Source organism: Phaenicophaeus curvirostris, chromosome 21, assembly GCF_032191515.1.
Source record: "Phaenicophaeus curvirostris isolate KB17595 chromosome 21, BPBGC_Pcur_1.0, whole genome shotgun sequence".
NCBI classification, from domain to species: domain Eukaryota; kingdom Metazoa; phylum Chordata; class Aves; order Cuculiformes; family Cuculidae; genus Phaenicophaeus; species Phaenicophaeus curvirostris.
The window spans coordinates 2,731,214-2,756,633 of record NC_091412.1 but is presented as its reverse complement, the minus strand read 5'-3'; the positions used below and the strand labels follow the sequence as shown (position 1 = coordinate 2,756,633).

Here is a 25,420-nt window from a genome sequence, read left to right as displayed (position 1 = left end):
AAGCTTTGGCACTTCAGTGTACTTTATTTTAATGAATTTTAAGGATGACTGCAAACTTCACGAGAGCTGAATTAAAGCTCTGAGTGTATAGGTTTTCCTAAACCCTTACCCAGGTTGTTGTAGTAGCAGCAGGAGCAGTTAGATGTTACCCCTAGTTGCACACATTTTATATTTTCTAGCTTTTCTCCATTAATTTAGTGTTTTACACATCTACTGAACTGTCATATGACAAATAAATTAAACTGCCTCCTTTACTGATGCTCTGTGCTTACCACAGCTGGTAAGCTCAGAGAACACCTGAGAAGTTGATGTGCTTTTTTTTCTACTCTGATTTTAACTGGGAAAAAATATGTGGAAAAGGATTTTCAGCAGCCAGCCCAAAATACTGCAGTGAATTCATATTGAAGCCATGAGCTGCACTGAAGAGTTCCATGTCCCAGTGCTGCCACTTCCATTAGATTTCTTCTCTGTTACATACAGGTGAAGATTCAGGCTTGGAAACCCTTATTCTGTCTGGCTTCACTCTAGCTTTCTCGGATGTGTTGTTTTTATCCAGCAGAAATTGGAGGTAGTAATTTGCCTGCTCATGTGCTTGAGAGAAGAAAGCCTTTTCAGGCATAGTTGTAAAGCTGGGGAGGAATGCAGGAGCAAGCGCTGCATTCTTATTTTGCTGGGACCTTTTCTTAGAGTAGAGGAGCTGGCCTTTTCCCAAGGGAACAAGGCTGCCCCTCGCATTTATCTCTTGAGAACAAGAGCTCTCACACACACTAAAGCATTTTAAAATGGAAAAGTATCTCTTTTATCTTTCTTTTCTTCACTAAACCCACAGGACTTTGTTCCAGAGAACTCGGCACCTGTATGTGCAGTTGTTTTCCCACACTTCAGGTTCTGCTTTACATGCAGGTTTTGGACTTCATGTCAAAATCTGCGACCGGTGCTAGGACAAAGATCAGTCAAGACAATGTCTTCTTTTGGCCCTCAAAACCCATCTTTGGAGAACTGGCATTCGCTAAAGTGTGTTGTGAGACCGTGTTTGTCTTTGAGGTACAGAGCTTGAAAGTAAAGCCGCTCTGAGTGAAACCCTAAATAAATCTGCATCAGGTGGCAGAAGTGGATGCTGGCCTGTGTGGACAGAGGAGATTGGTGTGTAGCACCTGTGTGGTACATAGGGTGAAGCATCTCCCTGTTCCTTTGAGTTTCCCTGTCTCCAGTGAGCGTTCCTTTTATTTTGGTGTGTTTCTACACAAATGGCTTATAAAGACGTCTTTGAATGCTGGAAGGTGCCTACAGTCTGTTTTCCCCAAACCTAGAGGAGCAGGAAGATAAACTAGCAAGCCTGGTTTGGCTGATTCCTCCCAGTAAGTTGCCCAAGTAATTCCAATAGGCTCAAATTTGCAATACTGCTTGTGAGTTGTTCAGAGGAGAGTGTGCTTTCTTGGGAATGGGATTGCCTGGGTTTTACTGAAGGGCTGATTGGATACAAAGACTGTTAGAGTAGGGAAAACAGAAGAAGATTATAAATAATTTCTATCTGCATCAGTGTGACTGGTACATTTATCTGTAGAGATGCAGATGTGCATTTATATAGGAGGATGTGAATTGTGTTTATCTAAGATAGATAACTTCATTGAGTGACATTTCCCTTACCTCCTTTACCTGCTTTGGAGTGGAACTTCTCATGTTGGCTGCTGAGAGAAAACCAGCAGTACCAGATTCAGTTGTGTCTTTAAATAAAAGACAAAAATAAAACTGTCAGTCATCTCCATAGCTTATATTTAGTGTGTCCATTTAAAGATCTGTAGCTCAAGTATATCTGAAGCCGATGCACAGGAATGAATAAGAAACTGTAGCACGAATTAGTGCAGGATGACATTCTGTTCTATGTGTGGCATGAAAGCGTTTGGCACCATGAGCTCATTTTGATCTCACTTGTTGTGTCTTCTGCCTCCTACCAGCCTGGAAGAGAGCTGGAGCTGTGCCTTAGCCAGATTAGCTCAACATGAATGATCTCTGGTTTACTGGGAGTTTATCTAACTTATTTATCTTTTGTGACAGCAAGGATTCCTCAGATGGGGTTTCCCCCAGCCTACTGCCAGTGCTCAGTGATTCACTGGGTCTGGAAAGGATAACAGCTCCTAGTGAAGGCCCTTCTCATCTCACTAGGGGAGAGACCCTATGGTCCAGCAGCACCTTGGGTGGGAAGCAGACGTTCCCCACATTTCCAGGGTAAGACTGGGCACTACATGTGCAAAGGGTTCATTTGAGATGTGGTTACTCATCTGGATTTTCAGAGGTATTGAAGTGCCTGACTCCCTTTCCGTTTCTCTTGAAGGGGACGATGCTTTGGAAACCTCAGATTCTGGACCATTAGCAGCCCTGCCTGCCTTTGAAATTCTGGCTGCTGGATTTAGTTTGAAAGTTGGTTGTCTGGCACGTAACTGTGGAAAAGTGCTGCTGTCAGTTAGGCAGAAGTGGTTCTAAGTTGATTTTCCTCTTCTGTCAATTATGAAAACATACCTTCCCCAGTCTGATTTCTGTGAGGTTCTTCTCAACCCTTGTTTGCTCGGTGACTTATAGCTAACACACAGTGCTGAAACCTGACATTAACTCAACCATGTCAAGGTAGACAGATGGACGTTTCCAAGGAGAAGATACTGAGCGCTCGGTACAGGTTTAGCAGCATGGTGAAAATCCAGGTAACGGAAACAGCCAAAAGTGAAGGCTAAATTATACTGGATTCCTGAGTCATCAGCTATTGGTGCAGAAGATCCTGCTACCTACACTTTAGTGGTGATGCTGCTAAGTAGCATTTCCAGCCCTCTGGGCAATGACATAGAAGGATAGCAAAGATAAAAACAGACCACTGTTGACTTTGAGAGGAATGTTATATTTATACAGCAGATGTTGAGGTAACTGGTAACTTTTAGACTGCTTTAATGAAGGTTTGCCAGTCCACAGCCTTCCAAAACTCATATTCAACCTTCAAAAACTCGGGCTTGCCTTCTCTCCTCCAGAATCATAGAGCTGCCTTTGGGTGCATCCTCCTTAGCGGAGGAGAGCTTCTTCCAAAATGAGCAAGGAGCTCCAGGAGGGAGGGAAGACCTGCTGGGACGTGGTGGGGCAGGATGGTTGGCTGAGCCCTGTTCTTTGCCAGAGATGCCCCTCAGTTGTGACAATCTCCCCAGAGCGAGCATGGGGACAGACCCTGTTTCTTACCTGGGCACCTGTGATCCCTTGTATGGGCTGTTGGGGTTGGGTCAGGCCTGGTGGCATTAATGTGTTTGCATCCCCAGCTCAGACACTGGAACAGCAGTCCCTGTGCTCATCCCTCAGCTGAAGACACTCACTACTGGGTTTTCCAGCCCCTTCAGGCAATCAATATAAAGAAACCCCGCAGCTTTCTGCAGGATTTTTAAACCAACTGGGACTCTGCCTCTCAAAGCATGCCCAGACTGCACTTCTCTGATGGAAACAGGGAGCCAAACCAGTAAAGCTGGTTTCCTCTCTCTTTCTCTTGCAGCAAGACTCTCTGGTGTCTAGCATGGTGTGAGCTCTGAGGTTTCCTGTGGTCGGGACATGCCCCTTGTGGATTCTTTGCTGTCTAGTAAGGTTTATGCTTGCACTATGGCCTTTTCCTCAGCACTGCTGTAGACAGGCTCTCCTGTCTAGCCCCCATTTTAATGACTGTATATGGATTTAGTACCTTTGTAATCTCCAACTCTGACATTTAACAGAAATTACCCAAAAAACTTAGATGGAGGAGACAAATGACTTCGGTGACAGTGTGTGTTTGCATTAAAACTGCCTTTTTCTTTATAACTAAGCTCAAAATAGGACATTCTATCAGTATTTCTTTTCCAAATCTTTCCTGCCCTGCCTTTGGGAAGAGCACTTGGTGGCTGCCACATAATGGGGTGTCACATCTAGGTGTGTGACCCTGCATCATGCTTCATCTGCTAGAGCACACGCACAACTTCTCCAAATGCCTCCTGGATATCTCAACCCTCTACTGAGGTTAAGCAGTGAAATGTTGTTCTAGAGAATGCAGCAATTAAAAATTCACATTCCCAAAACACTTATGTTGCTGTGCCAGATCTGCAGGAGACAGCAATGCGTCAAATTTTCTCAGACATCAGTCGTGGACCATACTCTTGATCCCACACTCATGGTGAATAGCACCTAAATCCCTGCATGAGATTGCTATTTATCATGCGAAATGCGGTTTGGACTCTTTGGTGTGATAGGAATTGACTGCTTGGTATGTCAGAGGATCCTGCGATTCATGGAAATACTCACTTGAACAAAGGAGCAAAGAGCAAAATGGCAAAGAACTTGCTTGCAAAGAAATGAATGGTGACTTCCCTCTGTTGGATTTATTCAGTTTTTCAAGATATAAATGTATTCTTGATGGCCAGAGAAATCAGTCATTCTGCATTAGGAAGCTTGACTGATGTCTTCAGCAGATCTTTGTGAAGGGCTGTGCAAGTAGATCTGGAAGGAACCTACAGGGAAAAATATGATGTGGTCTAGTTAGTTTAATACACAAGTACTCAATTATGTTTTGGTTATGTTTACTTTTGTTGCTACTTAAGGAAATTTTAATTGTGCAGATGTATGAAAATAAGTTACTTCGTGCCTCCAAAATACCCCTCATGTGACATTCATCACTGCCAAACTACTGTGACTTGCACCGCATCTGAATTTTAATCATGGTATTGTTATGTTTCAAGTTGATATGTCTCTCACTGTGACAAGATCAGATGTGTTTAATTATGGAACAGGATCCTGCTGAGGTGTACAGGTAGTGCTTGCCCCAGGGATGTTGCATCTGAAACATGTGGCTGCTCATCTTCCTTAGCAGCCTCTGTAGTCTGTGTGATTTCCCATCCCCACAGTGAAGGTGGTGGGGAAGGAAAGGCTGCTCGGTAGAGCTCAGGCAGTGGGAGAAGGGACATTGGGGTGGGACAGAACAGACCAGAATTGTGTATTGAGATATTTTGGATTAAGAATAATAGCAAATGTTCTAGGTTTGGACTAAGGTGGATGTAGTGGAGCCGGAGGTTTTGTCTGTGGTTATGTACATACATTAATGCAGGATTTTAAACTGGAATAGCAAAGACTACCCTTGGTTTGGCAGATGCACACGCTGTCATAGCTGTGGAGAAGGCTGTTTTGTTCCTAACCTTCCAGTGGGGTTTGAATCTTGGCACTGAGCGAAGAAAAGCTTGTGCAAGAACCAGTGGGTTTCCTAGCACCTTCCCTGTTGCTCCCCATCTTGATTTATAGCAGCCTGTAAGATCAGAGGTTGGTTTATGATTGTTTTCTGTTCTTTGAGCAGCTTCCACCCCCTCCCTCTTTGTCTGATCAAAAACCCCATGTTGTTTACTTACTGACATAGGTCAAAGACAGCAGGAAAAAAAATGGTGACTCAGCCAATTAATTGCTGCCAGAACAAAGCCTGCAGACTGTATCTCAAAGTGTGAGTTTGACAGTAGAGCCTTGGGCTCAGCAAAACAGAAGCTGTCCATATCAAGAGATCCACCTTTCCCAGACTGTTTTGCACGACCTGTTCCCCCAGCAGTGAAGTCTTGGCTCCAGACAGTTTTCTTAGAACTCCTCCAAGTGCTGTCTGGGATGGGAGCACAAGCAGTGGATGTTCTCAGGAACCTCCTGCAACTGCTGCTGGAGACATCTGGTTGCTGGAGGCCAGATCCTGCTTGAGACCTGGGCACCGCCTCAGACCAAATTAAGTGCAGATCCCTAATCATGCTTAAAAATAAACCCCATATTCATATTTGTCCTCTGTATGGGACTGAATTCTATTCATTAGTCGCTTTTCCAACTTTTATGCCATTACTTGGATTGATCTGTGGGTGAGGATGTTGGGGTGCTGGTGGTTTGGGTCAGATGCTGCTGCCTGTGGGACTGTGCTGTTTTATCATCTCTTCATGATGAGGAGCGTACAGACAACGATGCCTGGTGGGTTTCTTTCTGTTTCCTTCTGCTGTGAAAAAAAAGCAAAGTCTTGGCTTGAAAGCAAAGTCTTGTATCTTGCCGAAGGCTGTGCTCCCTTTATCCTCAGCATAGGTTAAAAATGTTCTTCAGCTGTTATGAACTGTTTATTCTGTGAGAGGACTTGATGGAAGAGCACTAAATGTTCAGACCTGTCTGGGCTGTCTGAGGCCAAAGAGAATTACTGCTTTTGTGCTTTGTCCTGTGAAGCTGAGATGCAATAAAACCTGGTATTGATACTGACTTTCTTTAGAAAGTGCTTTGAGGTCTCCTTGTGAAAAGCAGCAAATACAAGCGAGGTGGAATTATCCCTTTCTAAGAGTCTTTTTTTCTTTTGATCCTCACCAACAGTAATTTAGTGGTTCCGTATCAGGTCCGCTCATAGCCCAGCAATAACTTGTGTTCTCCAGTTCTTATCCCACCTGTGCTTGTCTTAGTTCAACGTTGTACTTAGTTTTGTGTCTTCTTCAAGGACATTCAGGTGTTTTCTGTGTTTCTAAGACAATGTGTTTTGGTGATGCTCTCACAGGTGGTGCTGGTTCTGGAGAAGGGGGAATTCTGCTGTGAGAGTCAGGCTGTGAGCAGTTATTGATGTCTTTGCATGTCCCCAAATTCCAAAGCTGCGTCTCAGCTGAAGTCTCTGTCATTTATCCTGATTGTGGTTCCTTGGTAGAACAAAGTTTTCATCAAATCCTTCAGGAGGCATTAAGCACAATTCAGGTTATTCACGCGGTGGAACCAGTAAGCTTCTGCCTTATGGTCATGGTTGGAAGCCTTTAGAAATGCCATTGGCAGAAAGGACTCCGACAGGCAGTAGATGAGAATCCTCATTTGTATCTGTGAAGTGTACTTTTAATCCCGATCCAAGTGGAAGTGGATTGTTAACAACCAGAGCAACATATCCCTCTGCCACAGGGCTGTGCTCTCCCTTAGGTTGGTGGGTAATTGGGTTCTGCACTGGAATCATGCATTGCTGAAGTACTTCAGTTAAAAAGCAAGTACAGAACTGAGGTACAGGAGCTTTTCATATTCAAGGCTCAGCTTTCTGAGGTTTTGCCTTTTGGCCTTTCCGAGTTGGATGCTGTTGATATTGCAAACTTGAGCTCTTGGACACCTGAGCTGGGTACATGTTACCACAGTAGGAGAGCTTTGCCTTTGGAACTTTTCAGCCCAGCCAGTATGGTGTGAACCACAAAGGAATAACAGGAGTTTGAGGTATCTCAGGACCTCTCTGGAAGTGTCCCATCTTCCTTTCTGAGTCACCTAATGGTTTAAACTTCTTTATTGATGAAAATTAGAAAATACACTGTTGGATGTTTTTATCCACTTGACCACTTACTGGCTGGAGGGAAGAATGGAATCAGGAGTTTTCCAGGGAGCTGCCGAGGATGGAGAGGGTATTGATGTTGCCCAGCCATACCCTTGTTCATTTTTGATGGACCTCAACACAGCCACACACAAAGGAGGATCCAAGACTGTTACTCATCAAGTTCTCATACTGTGGAGGTGTCTTTTGATGATGCAGCCTTGTATTGTTCTGAGAGTATTTGTTTTTCCCTAAGCCCTTACACAAGGAAGATTGTGTAGTTTTGTTACTTTTTTTTTTAATCCTAGCTAATCATTACACAATTTTAATTTTCTGTAACTCTTTGACAGCTGTTATTTTGATGCTTTAGTTTTTTTTCAATCTGTTTTAATATTTAACCTGCACAGCCCTTTTTGAGGACAGGACAGAAATAAATGGTTACAGCCTGTTGGGTCTTCATAAGGCCTGGTTGTCTTGTCTTTGGCTGTTCCCAGAGAACATGTTTATGGACTCTGGTTGCTGAAACATCTCCTCTTCCCTTTGCTTTTCCTCTCCTTCTCTGTGGGGAAGCAGGAAATGAATAACGCAGTAAACTATAAACTGAAATGCTGATTAGAATTTCATGCAAAGTGGTATTTTAAATAGTTCTGCACATGATTCAACTACGTTTTAAAGCAAAGAGGGTAGGGCAGGGGAAAATCTGTTAGTTAAAGTATTAAAACCTGCCAGGGGGCACAGCATTTCCTTTCACTTCCAAAATGCCTATCCAGTCTGAGACAATTGGAAAGATGTTGTCTATGCCCTCAGGCTCTCACTTAGAATTACCTAAACTCCTTGCTAACTCTGCTTGTGGAAAGGTTTTCTCAGCAGGTTAAATGCATTTTATTTGTTCCCATAGACTTTAAAATGCCTCTTTAAAACATAAGATGGACTGCTGCCATTTAGATGCTTTTTAGTTTGACTGAGATGACAGCTAACACTGATCTCTGGTAGCTGAAACCTCTAAACCGTTACTTAAATGCTGACTTTTTTTTCTGATACGATTCTGCCCTGTCCCCTTCCCTAACACAGTTCATCTTGTCTAAAAACACTTCACAAATTTAGTAACTGTGAGAGCTATGCCAGGAGTCAGTATGTCTTCATAACGGGCTTTACCTGGCTTTAGGCTTGCACTTCCCTTTTACCCATTCTGACAAGCGGGCTCAGAAGTATGAATTTGAGAATCAGGATTTGCAGAAGAGGAGGCTGAGGGGAGACCTCGTTGCTCTCTACAACTACCTGAAAGGAGGTTGTGGAGAGGAGGGAGCTGGGCTCTTCTCCCAAGTGACAGGGGACAGGACAAGAGGGAATGGCCTCAAGCTCTGCCAGGGGAGGTTTAGGCTGAACATTAGGAAAGAAGGTCACTGGGCTCTGGAACAGGCTGCCCAGGGAGGGGTTTGAGTCACCTTCCCTGGAGGGGTTTAAGGGACGGGTGGACGAGGTGCTGAGGGACATGGTTTAGTGATTGATAGGAATGGTTGGACTCGATGATCCGGTGGGTCTCTTCCAACCTGGTGATTCTATGATTCTATGAAACATGCCAGCGGGAGTAGGGAAGTGATCATCCCCCTGTACTGGTGCTGGTGAGATTGCACTTCAAATCCTGGGTTCAACTTTGGGCCCCTCAGTACAAGAAGGACATTGAGGGGCTGAAGCACGTCCAGAGAAGGGAATGGAGCTGGGGAAAAGGCTGGAGCCCAGGGGTTCTGGGAGTAGTTGAGGGAATTGGGGTTGTTCAGCCTGGAGAAGAGGAGGCTGAGGGGAGACCTCATTGCTCTCTGCAGCTCCTGAAAGGAGGTGAGAACGAGGTGGGTGCTGGGCTCTTCTCCCAGGTAAGAAGGGATGGGACGAGTAGGAATGGCCTCAGGTTGCATCAAGGGGAGGTTTAGATTGGATTCCTAATGGATGCTTTTGCATCACATGCTCTGCGTGAGGAGCTGTACAGAAAGCACCAGAGAAGTCTCATGCTGAAATTTTGAACAGATCAAAAACCAGATATGAAGGCATTGCAGGTACAGCCAGTTCAAGTCCAAAGCTCCAAAATGCAGCAAGGGAATATGTAACTCCATTAATTTCTGGAGACATTAATTAATTCTTGGAGCCATTAATTTTTGGAGCATTGATTTGAGACCCTGATTTGCGCTGCGTTGGAGCTTGTTTGACACCTTTCACGGTGGTGGCCTTGCAGATCTCAGATAGACCCAGTGAGGCTGAACTCCGTGGAGTGGCTGTAATGTTCCCTCGCAGTGACTGAGCCACAAGAAATGTCTAAGGGATGACCCTCACCATGACGCTGGTTTCAACCCAAAGAGTGACCCACTCTGTGTTATCAGTGGACTTCACTCTTCTGGAGCTCTAACTCATTTTGGTGTTGCTCTGGCACCTGGATTTCAGTAGCAATACTCAGAAGCAACAGGATTCAGTCTGAGCCATGTAATGCTCACTTATGAATAATTTCTGATGTTTTTCTTGGGTCTCGTAGGTCTGGGAAAAGGTTTGATGCTTCTGCCTTTATGGTGGGCTCTTCCTCTGCAGCCTGGAGAGCCTGATTTAGAAAGAACTTTTGAAGGAGCATTGTTAAAAATAATACTGGCTGGCATTTTCGAGGCTGAAACTCTGTGGGCTGTCAGTATTGACTTACTTTAAAAAAAAATAGTATTCTTGAAGTACGTTTTTCCATTGCTTATGTGTACAGGGAACTTTATCCAAAAAAGCAGGGAGAATTGGCATGAGAGCAGCTTCCTTTTGCCTCATTAGCAAAGGAAGCAAATGAAGCCTCCTTTCAGGTCCTCTGAGTGTGGTAGATGTCCTAAACACCTTGACTCCACGTTTATGGCAAGCTGGCTGCAGGCACATCTGTAACACTATTTTGTCCATAATATCAGCTAGAATCTGCAGAAATATTGCTGTTCCTCGTGGCTGGGCTGGTTAATACCTGTGTTGGGCAGGACCTAAAAGCAGAGTGTAGGAGAATAAGAGGAGTCAAAGGTAGCTTTTTCTGCAAATGTGTCCTTAACAGGAGAGTAAACCCACTCTCTGCCTTAAGGGAAAGTTGATTAAACTCTTTTATTTTTTTTATTCAGACTCAACAATGGCTCTTAAATTGTTAATGTGCATTAAATCTGGGTTTGACGTGCAGACTCGCAGACAGCGTTCCCCCTTGGATGGAGTTATAATGCGGGGGGTTTGACCCACTTGCAAAAGGAAGCTCTTTGAAAATGATGAGGACTGAAATGTGTTTCTCCTGCTGCTCCGTTCCGATGGAGTATGGCTCGCTCGCTCTCCTCCCCCTTCAATCCCCCTGCCACACATGTTCTCAATTACTGCCTGCATTGAAGCTGCAAACATTTCTTCTGCATCTAGCTTTCTATATTGAGCACTGGAAATATATTTTAGTAATTTGTGGGAGAACTATTATGTCCCATGCTGGGAAAATTGTGTTTATGGTTCCTGCAGGAAAACAAGTTCATCAATTCCTGTCCACAACAGTTTTGCTGTTTCTTCCTCATTCTTTTGTATCTTGGAGCAATATCACAAGAACCTCTTGCCCCCGTTGGGCTGAGCCTGGGTTTCTCCCATCTTTGAAATAAAAAGCATATGCTTTGCAGTCTGTGTTTTTCAGTGCTGTCCACAAAATAATCATTGGGTTTTGGCTGAACACAATAATAGCTACTAGGTACCCCAAATATTTGGGTTTGGATTTGCAGCAGCACTGCATTTAGGAAAAACTCAATTGTATTTTATTGTTGGTAGGATTTCAAAGTCAATATTCTGCAGTAGAGGGCATTAAAGGAGTAACGTAAGAGAGAATCAGACTTGCCAGGACTGATATATGGTGCCTGGTTTGGAAGGGAAAGGAAGCAGGGCTTACTCTCTCTCTCAGCATTTGCATTTTCCTCGTAGGCTAATCCTTCTGGATCCAGTTGGTAAAATGCATTCAACAAGCCTTTGTTGTACATTAAATAATACTTTGTTTTCAGCTGTAAACCTTAGGTCCCACACCCACATCTGCAACATGTTTCTCAGCTCAGTTTCTGATTTGTAGAAGATAACTTTGTGGTTAAAGAGAATTCTGTGCTGTACTCCACCTCTGTCTCTCGTGCTGGAAGTGCGATCAGCTTTGATAGGGATCAGGGGATGCTATTCCTGCTGTAAAGAAAAAGTTTTCAAAGCACAGTTACCTTCTGCTTAAATAAATGGTGGGCTATTTCAATGGAAAGAATTACTTTCACATCTCTGGTGTGGATAAGTTGGCTGACAGTAGGTGGGCTTTTGAGAATGCTGGCAGGCTGGGACAGCAAAGAGAAGAGGAAGGGGTGTGCCTGGATCAATTAATAGTTGCTAGATAATAAATGAATCCCTTTCCAATGCACACAAACTAAGCTTCCTATTCATGTACTGCTCTGGCTTCCCCTTTAGGGGATTGATGCAGCATTCTCTCCCAAAGCATAAAGCTTCTGCTGTTTTGATGTAAACATCCATTGATCCTCTATGGAGATTAGAAAAAATACCTTCCTGTCATTAACAATGATAAAACTGTAAACAATATTGGTAAGGATGCTTTGTGGGGGGAGGCATCAAACCAAAAGGAACAAATTAAAGGACTTGAATAAGAAGTGATGTGCACTTCTACCATTCTCCTCAGAGAAGGAGGTGAGTCCGGGCAGCACTGTGCTGTGGATCAGGTGGTAGTTGCATCTTTGCCAATAACTTTATGATTTTTGCAAGTTTGGGGATTGTTTTTGCCATTGCTCTGTGCTTTGTGTCTGATGTGTTGGTTCAAAAAAACAAAAATCTGGAGGAAGAATGGCAATAAAACATGAGTGAAGTGATGCCTGAGATGCTCATTTAGTTCCCATTAGCACAATAAATGAGAATGTGATGAGGTTTGGTTTGGTTTTATATTGCCATGCTTCTCAGCAGGGATGGTTTTAGAGCTGTATCACAAGTCACAGCTGGCCCACCGGAATGGTACGGAGCAAGGTGTTAGGTCAGAGTGCATGAGGCTAGTAACGGACTTTGGCACGTTTGGTGTGGATTGTTTTTTGTTGTTTTTTTTTAAATGGGTAGCAGTTCTGTTTCATTTTCCTTTTTTTTTTTAAGCCCAAAGATATTGCAGTCTCAAATAACAGACTAAAATAATTCTGGATGTAACTTATGGGTTTGCCTAAAGGGAAGAGAGCTCTCTTTCCTGATGCAGGTTAAGATCAGTAGCGATGGCCACAGCCTTTCCTGGTCACCTCCTCACACTTGGAAATGCACCTGCAGCCTTTGGAACTGGATCCTGTGACCTAGGACATGTTTTGCCACCTGCTTTCACACCTGGAAAAAGTTGCTCCCATTCCACCAGGCACGGAGGCTGGAAAGGTGACCAGTCTCAAGGTGCTTTCACTTCTACAGCAGGAGATGGCTTAGTGATTACGGCTGGTTTTGTGGCTGCTCTCACGTAGTTGGCTGGAATGACTGGAGCAACGTAGTTGGCTGGAATGACTGGAGCAACGTGTTATCTAAAGCTGGTTTATCTTTTAGATGTTTCTGTGATCAGCTGCTGTCACGTCTCTTGGGTCTGAGGGCTGTGACACCCTTCACGCTGCTGGGGTCTCAGTCCCTGCTCACAGTTGTTCCTAACAGCATTTTTGGGCATGGGCAGAAAAGGGGGAAAATGTGTTTAAACACAGGTTTTAGGTTGACAGAGGTGGGTGTGCACAGAAGCCCTGCAGGCCGTGTTCTAACCCTGGAGGTGTTTATCCCTGGAGGTGTTCACGGCCAGGTTGGATGGGGCCTTGGGCACCCTGATCTAGTGGGGTGTCCCTGCCCATGGCAGGGGGAGTGAAGCTAGATGATCTTTAAGGTCCCTTCCAACCCAAACTATTCTATGATTCTGTTATCCCTGAAGTGCTCTGAGCTGAGAGCACACATCCTCCTGCACGTTAATGGTTATTGCAGTTCCTGGTAATGGTTATAGCAGGTCAGCATAGCAGGGACGGCACCTCAACAAGGCTTAGGACAAGCATGGCCAGTCCATTTTGAGAGTCACCTTCTGTCTCAGCATGACTTTGATTCATTTTATCCAGTCCTAGCTCTCCGAGGATTTCCCTTTGACGTGAAGAGTGGTAAGTAATTTTTTTTTTATCCATCTCCTGGCATCATGGGACAGCACAACTGCAGAACTCCTCTGTTCTGCACCACCTGGCTGGAGCTACAGAAGCATACCCAGAGCCCCAGCAAAAAGCTGAAAACAGGGAAGGCTGAAAATTAGGACCATCCTAATTGGACTCTTGTGATATAGAGGCACACTACTGCTGCTCTGTCTGATAATGGTGGTAAAGGCAGATTTCTGTGAAGAAAAGTGCCTCTGCTTTTGCCCTTTGTCCATTTTATATTGGGTGAAGCTGGAGTTGGGTTTGACAAGAGCAGGAAGAGTTGGGAAGAAAGTTGATGCAAATCACTAATTGGGTTATGTTCAGTGAATTTCGTGGACAAAAGTTTCTGTGGTGTCTTTTTAACTCAGAAAACCATGCTAATATATTCTAGGCTTTTCTTTGGTTATGTTTCTGGACCATTGCAAGGCTGTTGGTGTGGGGATTTTTTTTTCCTCCCAAATTCAAATTTGCAGTAGATGGCTTTCCCTGAAAGCCCATTTTTTCGAGTTGAATTTCCATAATATGGTACAAGTCAGTCAACAGTGACAGCTGGAGGAAGACGATTTACTCATCCATGTTTCCAGTGTTCTCAACAAAAAATCTGTTTTCTTCATGCACTTGGCCTTTTAGGGAAAGTAGAGTCATTAGTGACCCAAAATCAACTCTGTGCAAGACCTGCTCCTACGACTGGGTTTTGCTTATATATCCAAATAACCAGAAAGCTATAAACTTATGAAGATGGGATTCACTAAACTTCTTGGCTTAAATTCACCTAATTTCCTCTTATGTTGCAAGTGGAACTCCTTAAGCTATGAGCAGGGCCGTAGTCAAGCTAAGGGAGGCTCCTTCCAGTGGAAGCTCAATGTCACCAGTGACTTGCATTAACAGCTGGGGGGGGAAAAAAGCAGCTCTGGTAGTGCTCAAGAGCTGGCAGGGTGGTTTGCCAGATCAGGGGAATACTGATGTGCTCTTCCAGCTTCCATTGCAAACATGCTTCAGTGCTTCTCCTGCAATGCAAACAGATTGTCACCCTATCAGTGTTTGCTTAGAGCCATGTAAGACCATCTATACCAGGAGAAATTTATGCACCATTTGGTAAAAAGGGGCAGCACGGGACGAACGCTGACTAGGGAAGAGCTGAGTATCTGAGCTTGTCTCATGCCTTGTGACTCTCATCACAAGCGCTCAGTGTGCATGGTGTGCTCCATGCCTGGCCCGTGGAGGTGACTAGGTGACTTCTGAGCATGTGGAAGGACAAGCTGCAGCCAAGCACCTGGCACTTGCATCATCTGGGCACTGGCCAGAGCAGTAAATTTCAGATCCAGGTTTTTGATTCAGCCCCATTCACTAATATAGGTGGTGAGTGGTGATGTTCCAAGTAAAAATTGTACAGCAGAGCTCATTTGAAATAATTTATGACCCAGGATGAAAAATCTCTTCTAAGAATAACTTTTAATTACATCAGGTCAGTAAATTATTCTATAGATTCATGCCCAGGATGGGTCTTGGGTATAGAAGATGCATTACCTTTTGTGTGCTCACACTTAAAATCATTCGTTTATGTATTGTTCTCATTGAGTTCACACAAAAAAAAAATCTCTATATTTAGCTCCTTCAGTGGACAAAGAACAGATGAGCACAGTAACACTTGCATGGCCTCAAGCTGCATTTATATTTCCTGAAGCCCACCTCTGCTAAGCACCACAGACTCCTTGCCTGTCAGCAGTTGTACTGGGATGGGAAACCAGCCTTGTTCACATTCATCAGATGGAGTGGCTTAATGAGGGAGCTGCACTTGGATGGACTCAGACCTTTTCACCTCTCTCATATAGTTTCCTTCAGTAAGCTGAGCTTTCCTCTGCATTCCAACATGTAACATGCTTTAGTGTCTTCACACGGTCTGTTTTCTTACTACTCTTTCAGTGTAGTTTGGGCTTCTGCCTTCACATTTGGCAAGAATTTATTTCTACACCTTAGTCAAGATAAAACAGATTTTCTTACAGAATCTTCCTAAATACAATGGTGAAAGTCTATGAAGGAGGAAAAATAAACCAGCCAAGTTGCTTGTTGCTTTATATTTGGTTTTTAGGAAGTATTAAAGAAAATGCTGTCATGAGAAATGAAGGAAAGATGCTTTAATATCCCAAGTCACAGTTTTAGAAAGCAGTACTGCAAATGCTGTGCTTTGACTAGTCAAACCATCATGGCTTGTGCTTCGCTAGTCGTACAAAATAAACTCCAAGTGTATGTTTATAGAACAAAAAAATAATCTGTGGTTACATCACAGGATAACTGTTGAATATTGTAGCTTTGTTTAATCCACAGCTTGGGAAGTCTGGACTAGCCAACTCTGACTCCAGAAAAGTAGAACTTATATCAGAATTACTAGTTGGTGTTTTTTTAAGCTACTGCTAATCTTTCATTCATAGCAGTAATTTGATTTGCATGAGTTGTAGTCCAGACCACAGGGAACTGTTCTGATGAAGGCTTGAACCACAGTTTGATACTTGTTTAATGCTAGCAAATACAGTAGACACCGACCTGGCTTATTCTTTAATAATCCTAGTTCATTTCTGCCATATTTCCTGGCTTTGTTAGTAAGCTGTACTTCAGATCAGTATCTTCTTCAGCTCATCCACATTTAATATTTATTTATTTTATTGCCTGTATTGCAGATCATCCTTTTTGGGTTTTGTCTTGGTTTCTGTTCCTTCAAGGTGCCGATCACTTTTCTATCCTTCTGCTCCCAATTGTCTCAAAGTCTGTATAAAGTCTTAGATAACTTTCCCAGCTATACAAACATGGCAAGGAGAGGGGGTGACTGAAGGTCCTCTCTTAATTTTACACAATGTAATCTGTAGCTTAAACTGTCATTGTTATTACTGCAGATTAGACGAGACCATCACGGTTATCGTGTTGGAAGTTTTGCCATAGCACAGCCTGTAGGACTCCCCTGAATGTATGTCTGACCATGAATACTTGCTTTCCTTGGCCCCAAATCTGTTAGTTTTGTTCTGTGTTGGTTTTGAAAATGATTAACTTTCTGTAATGAACTAAACTCTGCTATCACAGTGACTCTTCAGGCAGTCCCTGATTGTATTTGCTAATGTCTCCATCCCAGATCTGAGCACAATTAATGACTGGAAGGAATGTTGCTGCTGTCCTTTGACCGTTTCTAGCAGGGCTGTGACATCGTTAGTGTTTCCCTTGGTAGGGATGGTACATCAGAGTTTATTTAAACTGCTCCTATGAACAATTCTGCTCCTTTAACAGGCTAGCAGCTTCTAATATCGGGCTACAGAGTTAAGTTACTGTAAGAAAGGTGAACCCACCACTTTCTGACCTGAATGTTGAATGGAAAGTCAACTGACACCTACTGCAAGGAGCTTTTTTGTGCCTTTGGAGTTCAGCTAAGCTGTGTTTTATCACTCTCATCCAAAAGGTGGCAAAGTGTTTTGCTTAACAAACAAATATGCTGTTTAAAAAACAGCAGCCGTTTCACTTGTTTGCAATTCTCGGTGCCATTTGACTGTGTAGTCTTGTAATTAGATGGTGTAAAGTACTTAACATGTTGCACTAGTATGTCAAAATGCATTAACAGCACAAGTGTTCTTTACTGCTTTCCTAAAATACCTTTCATAATATGCCCTACTAGAATCCACCTCTTGTCATTATTGATAAAACTGCTAAGAAGTCAAGATCACCAAGAATTAGATGATTAGCGTGAGAGTATTCTTTCTGCACTAAGGGTCTATGTTGTCATGATAGCGTACAAGAGTAAAGCATACAAATCCCTTCTCTTCTAAAATGAGAAGATAGCGTGGAATAAACCCCAAGAAATTATGTTTTTCATATTCACTCAGATCACCTTCCTTCCTGCTGGTTGTTAATTCCCATTCGGTTCAACGGCTTCTTTACAGGGTTTTGGGGTACCTCCAGCCTTTGAATGCTGTTAGGTGTTGCGTCGCTCTGGAATGGCATTTGGCTATGGCTTCCAATGCGTGGAAAAGCCAGCTGCCCACATGCTTCTGGGAAGGATCTTCTGTTGGGAAGAATAGCTTTGCAGCATTTTACCCTGCCTAGGCAACAATTAACTAAGTAGTTCCGTTATAAATAAGCAGAGAGAACTTGTGGCTTCCTTAAAGACCATCATCTGTGCTGAACTTTCGAATGACCCATAGCAGTATTCCCACAAGCGTGTGCTTTGTGTGTGACCCAGAACCAATGGAAAGTTACATTAATTCCTATGTCATTGCCCTTGTGCTCTTGGCAGGCCTGGGTACCAAATGCCTTGAGGAGACGCTTCTGATGTGGACTTGGACGTGAGGCCAACCAGTACCCTCTCCTGCTGACTCTCTTCTCCAAGGGAGACTTGGGTGCTGTTTGCAAACTGAGATGATGCTGTTGCTGCATCCTACACACGCTTCCCTGCTCTGTGCAGGCTTGGGTATTACTTCCATACACAGTGTAAGCTTTGCAGTTTCAGAGATCTGATCTAATAATAGATTGGTCTACATTTGCTGCGTTGCCAGAAAAAGACATATGCTGTCAGGCAGTCGAAGTCAGCAACAGTGCTGAAGTGGAAATGTGCTGAAATGCGATGAAGGCAGAGATCCAGAAGAATCTGTCTGAGGTTTGGCTACTAGGAAACTGAAAATACTGTCTTCGTGTATGCTTTCCACGCGTACTTAGAGAAACGGTGTTTGCCTGACGTCTTAAAATGATAAAAGGGCAATTCTTCTCCTTTCTGGACTTCGATGTGGTAATAGAAGATGCTGTTGGCATTCAGCTTATCGAGAACTGGTGTAAGAGGGAAGGGGAATGATTTGAACAGCTAGAATGGAAGAGGCGTGCGTGGTGTAGTGCAGGAGAGAAATACAATGTGGAGCTCCTTCTGTCATGGATGATTCAAGGCACAGTTTTTGAGTTGCGCTCACAATGGAAGCAGATCTTTGCATATCTATGCTGAAGCACGGGTTTTAGGGTGAGGACTTGAGTTTTCACAGAATGCAATGATAAGGAAATTTCCCATGCTGTCTTTTATCACACAACGTCAGCAGTTCCAATTTTTCACTTTTAGCTTTTCCCTGGGAAAAAGAACGCATTGTTGGCTTGACCAGAGTGAAAATATTCCACGATGACCCCTAGTCTGCTCTGTGCTGGTGAGACTTGGCTTTGAATTCAGATGGTTCTGTGCTGCCGACCTGTTACGGAACTGCGGTGAGGCAGGGCTTGAACTTCGAGCTGGTGTATGAAGATGTGAGGTTTAGACGTGCGTTCTGAGCTGCCAATTATGAGATTTCACCTGTACGTATCCCTTAAATATTATCACTTCTAGATGTGTGCTAAGAAAATGGCACTTGTCACAATTATGCTTGTTCTGCTGGGGTCAATGTGTGCACAGATGTTTATTGTTGTTCTGGAATAATATTTCCCCATAAATGCTGTTGCTGATCAGGAAAGGGATTTGCGTTTGTTTTTTTTACTATTAATGTTTTCTCCTTACAGACTGCTAGCTTCTACGTAGCCAACATGCACATGGCTTAGTGGGATAAGAGTAGCAAAGAATTTTATTTGGTTACTTCTCCAGGGAATTCATCCACTAAGTGATAAATGCTTAAACCTCCTGGGTGCCACCTGGAGCAGCATCCCATCTGGGGAGACCTTAGAGCAGCCTTCCAGTACTGAAAGGGGCTCCAGGAAAGCTGGGAAGGGGCTGTTGATCAGGGAGTACAAATACAGGATGAGGGGAACGGTTTTGAGCTGCAAGAGGGGAGATTGAGATGGAATCTTAGGAATGAATGTTTTACTGTGAGGGTGGGGAGGCCCTGGCCCAGGCTGCCCCAGAGCAGTGGTGGCTGCCCCATCCCTGGAGGGGTTCAAGGCCAGGTTGGATGGGGCTTGGAGCCCCTGATCCAGCGGGAGGTGTCCCTGCTCATGGCAGGGGTGGAACTGGCGCTTTGAGATCCCTTCCACCCCAAACTGTTCTATGATTCTAAGTCATTTTTACCCAGCTTGGATCACAAACTGCACAGGTACCATCTTTGTGCAGTTAAGAAGTAAGAGTAAAAAAATTTGGTCTGCTACTGTTTTCTTCTCCTTTTGGCACTATTCCTGGAGAGGGCCGAGTTAGTAAATGTGGCTGTCACAGTAGCTATTACCAACGACAGAAAATAATGAACTTGTGGTTTCTGTTGTGGTGAGGCTACTTCTGTATTATATAGCAATACGTCTGTGCTAGGAGGGAGGGTGTCTTGCTAGATTGTCGTGATGGATGCTTCTAGGAAAACCAGACGAGTCTCTTAAAGGCAGGTTGGCTGATACTTTCCGTTTACATGAAATCCTCTTGGTTACATGGCAGATCCCTAAGAGCTGCATGTTGTTTCTTCTGGTTTTCCCGGTGAGGTGAGGGGGAGGGCAGCAGCCATCTCATTTTTCCTTTTGTTGTTTTTGGAGGGGATAGCTGCAATCTTTGTTCTTTTCAGCCAGTCAAAAGAATACACGAGCCAGTTTTTAGTCTGATTCTCTAATCAAGTAAATGCTTCCATTTTTTGATGTCTTGAGCTGTCAGTGTAGGGTTCTTGGCTTTCAAAAGTCCTGAAGGCATTGGGACACAGATGGTCAGCAGCACTGAGAAGCCCTGGTAGTCCCCAGTTGCCGAGTCCTTCTGAACTCCACTCCATACAGGAATTATATTGCGAACACACTGTGACATCTGGGGGCCTTAAGAACAATCTTTCTTTTTCCAGTATTTAAAATATTTTCTGTAGGAGGCCTCAGCTAAATCTGATAATATTACACTGTAACTGCAGAATCCTGCTCTTTACTCCTTATAGACTCCTTATAGCTCTTCCTGCTGCGCCCAGAGAGAAAAATTTCTCCTGTGGTTTTGGTGGCAAACACAGCCCTGTGCTCTGGGTGCTCCAGGAGGGGCCAGGAGCCCTGCATGGTCAGGGGCGCCGACCAGCACCGTGCTGATGCTCAACAGGCACGTGCTCTGGTGAAGGTGAACATGTGGTTGGACTCGATGATCCACTGTGTTCTTTCCAACCTAGCGATTCTAGTGATTTTATGATTCTGTGTGCTTGCAAAGTGGTGTGCAAACCTTCCTGCTTTTGCTGGGGACCAGGTGGATAGAAGCTGGAGATAAGTCATTTCGTGAGTAGGTATTGGTGTGTCACATGTTGGTGTGTCAGGGCCGGAGGGAGGAAGTCAGCGATAGGTGGTGTTAAACCTTAGGACTGAGTCTTTTTTTTCGTTTGTGTGTTTGCAGTGGAAGAATCCCACATCACGTTTGTTTTGAGTCTCGTGTTAGGGGTGACATTGTGCTTGGTGCTGACTGAGGTGGAGGGGCTGTGCCACACATGTCCCGTGGTGTCAGGAAAGATGAGCACGGAGCAAAATAGAGGCAATAGGAGATTGAGGTGGGGGGGAATTTCGACCTTGTGTTCGTGTTCTCGATGGCTGCAGCCACTTGTCTCTTCATCTGGAGCTCCCCAAGGAAGGGAGGCGTCTACTGCGGGAAGGGGCAAAAACCAACAAAGCGAATTGGGATGCTGTCTGCTGGTGGGAAAAGTCACTGAAACAGCAAGAAGAAGTACTGGGGCTTGGTTGAAGGACTGGACATCAAACATTGACAAAGCAAGAAACTTCAGTGGGTACATAGGGAAGACAGCTGGTTCTGTGAAGGCTTTTGGAAGGTGTTGAAGTGAGGAAAGCCTTTCACTTGGTGTCTGTGCAATACAGCTGGTCCTGGGCTGTGGCAGCAGGCCTTGAGGGATATGGTAATTAAGAAAAGTAACTAAGAACTAAGTCATAAAAATAATAAGTGTTTTACCAGCTCTGTTGTGCATAAGCGGGCAGCAGGGAATGTGGGTCATGCAGTTGAGTGACTGAGCCAGGAATAAAATCCAGGTCTGTTAGTGCCTCGGGCCTCTCCGTATACACCAGACTGTGGTGCTTTCCTCCTGTACAGCTTGGGTGGGAAAGGACCTCTGTTTTAGGCAGAAGGCTACTCAGTCCAGCAACTAACCATGTTCTCCGGCTCTTTGCCTTTCCCAGGTGCAAGTTCTTCAGCCTCACAGAAACCCCAGAGGACTACACCATCATTGTGGATGAAGAGGGCTTTCTAGGTGAGTGTCAATGTGAGCCACTTCAGTATCCAACCTTGAGGTGGAGGAGGAAAACATCATCTCTCACTGAGATTATAAACCAAAGCATTTGTAAAACAGGTCTGTTTGTCAGTGCTAGTAGTACAGCTATGAAAGGTGCTTTGATCACTTAAGCACGCTGTCTCTGTTGCTGTGCTGTACAAGGCATTTCACACATGGAATATGAATTTATTTTAATACTGGGAAAAGCGCACACACAAGTCTTAAAGAGCAGCTTAAGCGTATTTGAAAAAGCAAACCCATCTGCATCTCATTGTGTTAAAATGAACTGGCCTTTGTCCCCAAGCCTCCACAAGCACACCACATCTTGCATCTCCACCTTATTCAACCAACCACTCTCTTTAAAAGGAGCACTTGAAGATGAGTAGTTCCTAATGTCCCCACAGCCATCAGAATGCTGTGGAGTTGTGAATCAGTTCACTGGCTCCTCACTGAAAGCTGTGATTTATCCGCCTTTCTTATACCCATCTCTCTCTGTAATAAATGTGCCATCTTTTCCTGTGGTGGCTGATGGTCTCTCAGCCTGTGCCAAAGGTGGAGTTGGCTGCGTGTCCAAGAAGGTGCTTGGCATCATGTGCTTGGGAGATGCAGACGCTTGGCGCTGGGCGAGTGCCGATGGAGAGGATGGTTTGGCTTTGTGGATGGAAATAGACTGTAATAACATTTATCGTGGTTTTGTTTGTAGCAGTGTTATTGAGGTGGTGGAATGAGGAAGTGTTGTGCAGCTATTATTATTTTTTGTTCAATTGCTGCTTTCTGTGGTTGGAATTAAAAGTCTACACATTTTACTGGTTTGGAGAAAATTCATTAAAACATGAAAAAAGACTATTTCATTCCTGAATAGGAATTAACTGTGGAGTAGCCGCTTGTGACACTACAACATTCAATGGTTTTGTAATATCCAGACCCTAAGGAGAAAATTAGAAACTACACCGTCTTTATTGAGTACAAAGTTTTATAATCTGTAGTGTTGCTGAATTATCCCCCTTTCAGTTTCAGAAGTGCTCATAAACATAGAATAAATCATTAGACTTTAGAACACTAAAACAGTGACTAAACATGTTCATAAAATAATCACTAGGTTGAGAAGAGACGAATGGGTCTTTACAGCTCTTGCTGTTTGTGTTTGGGAGTTGTGGAGTTCAGTTGCAAGTGGATGTCACTGCTTTTGACTAGATAGCCCTGCTGCTGTTTATCTCTCTGGAAGTTATTCCAGCTTGAAACAAAGGTGAGCTCTAGCAGTGATTCTGCCCATCAGCAGTGGGGGATTGCGCTGCACTGTGTGCAGCCCTGGATGTGCTTGGAGGAGAAAGACCTGGGGGTGTTGGTTGACAGCGACTGAACATGAGCCAGCAGTGGCCCAGGTGGCCAAGAAAGCCAATGGCATCTTGGCTTGGATCAGAAACAGCGTGACCAGCAGGTCCAGGGAGGTTCTTCTCCCTCTGGACTCAGCACTGGTGAGACCGCTCCTCGAATCCTGTGTTCAGTTCTGGGCCCCTCACCACAAGAAGCATGTTGAGGCTCTGGAGCGAGTCCAGAGAAGAGCAACAAAGCTGGTGAGGGGGCTGGAGAACAGGCCTTATGAGGAGCGGCTGAGAGAGCTGGGGGTGTTTAGCCTGGAGAAGAGGAGGCTGAGGGGAGACCTCATTGCTCTCTACAACTACCTGAAGGGAGGTTGTGGAGAGGAGGGAGCTGGCCTCTTCTCCCAAGTGACAGGGGACAGGACGAGAGGGAATGGCCTCAAGCTCCACCAGGGGAGGTTCAGGCTGAACATTAGGAAAAAAATTTCACAGAAAGGGTCATTGGGCACTGGGACAGGCTGAGGGGCATGGTTTAGTGTTTGATAGGAATGGTTGGACTCGATGATCCGATGGGTCTTTTCCAACCTGGTGATTCTATGGTTCTATGAAAATATTGTCTGACTTATGCCACCTCTCTTTACCACAACCTGAGCAAGCAATGGGGGGAAAGGCAGGAGCATGCTAAGGCCATCCTTTACTATGGAATGATGTGGCAGCCAGGTACAAGACCCAGCAGGGGCAGTAGCATCACAGAGCTGGCAACTTCATCACCTCTTCCTAACTCTCTGCTAGTAAGTGGTGAACTGCTGGCAAGACTTGCACGCTCTGCCTCCTGCCAGCTCTCCTAACACAACCCCCATGCCCTTTGAGTTTGTGCCTAGCCCGTGCTCTTGAATTGTCACCACCACATCCAAAGCTCCCTCTCAAGGTTAGTCCTGGCAGCAATCTCCATCACCGTTCCTCATTTCCACATGCTGTAAGTTTTTCATGGTCTGGAGGAATTCAGGATCTACCATCTAATATGCCTTGTAATGGGGAAAAGGCTTTGCTTCACTCCCTGCTTCTTCTGACTATAAATATCTCACGAGAAGGAATCTCACTGGATGAGATCAATCAACTTCTCAACTTGAACAGGATCAAAATCCTTAAGAATTGCAGCATCCCATCTTCTTGCAAAACAACACCAGTAGTGTCTGCCTCGAGTGCATCAGCTGCTTCTTGTGACTGGACTAGTGAAGTGCCAGGTTCAGCTCAGGAGTTACAGGATAAATTTTCATCTTTGGTGAGCAGTTTAGGTAGCAAGACCAACAACTAGAAATGACTTTTTTGTCTTCTCCAGGTAGCTTTTGTTCTTCCAGTTGTTAACAAACTCTAGGAGTAAGTATATGAAAGGCAGGCTTTTCTGTGTGGAAAATTAAGGCCTTTCTTTCTCAGGCACCCATTTGAATTTTTGCTGAGCAGCAGTGAGAAGATTGTCCTGATATCTGGCATCTCTTGAGTTAGCCAGACCCCTTCTCTTGTGTGTCATAAACAGCACCGAAGGGAGAAAAATAGGCTGGAGAAACACTGGCACTTTCAACAATCCTTGAGGTCAACACTTCAAACATACTGACACGCAGTAATCATTCTTAACTGTTTTGTCAAAAAATAATCCTCAGGCTTGTTTCCCAGAGAGCAGCGAGTGAGTCGAGCTGGTAAAGAAGTCATTATTTCTTCTCCCAAGAAAGCATCTGCAGTGCAAAGCCATAACCTGCTTAAGCATTCATCGTGCTGGAAGGGAACAGCTACAGCCTAATTCTTTGCTTTAATTCCCTGGCGGTGTGGTGGGGATTATATTTGCACAGAACCTTGTTTGTTACAGTGGCCGTTTCTTGGGTTTGGCCTGTTAATGAGGAAGAATTTTATTCAGCAAATAATACAGGGACAGTGCACAGAAAGCACTTTTCCTGGCTGATACTGAGATGAATTAGCAGGAGGAGTTTGGCCATGGGCCCTCCTGCGTGAAGACAAGTGTCTCGGCTACTGGGGTGCTTGGACAGCCATGTAAAATCCTTGCATTTATCACTGGCTCTGCGGCCAATGCGTGGCAGGGAAGTTGAGCAGCTGCTGCTTCCTGAATATTTGTTTGAGTTCGGGTTGCTTTTCTCTCAAGGTTGTCTGAAGCGGGAGCTGCCTGTGCGTGTGGTGCGGCTGTGTTGTAGCTCCCGTGCTGTCTGGGTCATCAGTCCCTTTTTCCAAGGGCAGCAAGGACAGATTCCCTCCATCCCAGGGCAGCTGCTCCAGTAAAGCTTTTTGCCTGTGCTCTCGCTGGTCCCAGTAGTCTCTGTTCATCAAAGGTTTTAGCTTTACACACGCTGAAAGGAAAGCACATGCTTGCAGAAACCGTCTGTATGTGCACCAGGAAGCAATTGCTGTCATTCCAGTCCTGTCCTGGAGATTGCAACTGAG

General features: G+C 44.5%; 1 protein-coding gene across 1 annotated transcript in view; it reads left to right on the top strand.

Moving 5' to 3' along the window:
* Nucleotides 1–25,420, top strand: part of CASTOR2 (cytosolic arginine sensor for mTORC1 subunit 2) — a 121,652-nt gene that overhangs the window by 42,853 nt on the left and 53,379 nt on the right. The window contains exon 2 of the mRNA XM_069874154.1: nt 21,562–21,632. Within this exon, the coding sequence (XP_069730255.1) occupies nt 21,562–21,632 (71 nt within the window). The remainder of the gene's footprint in view (nt 1–21,561; nt 21,633–25,420) is intronic.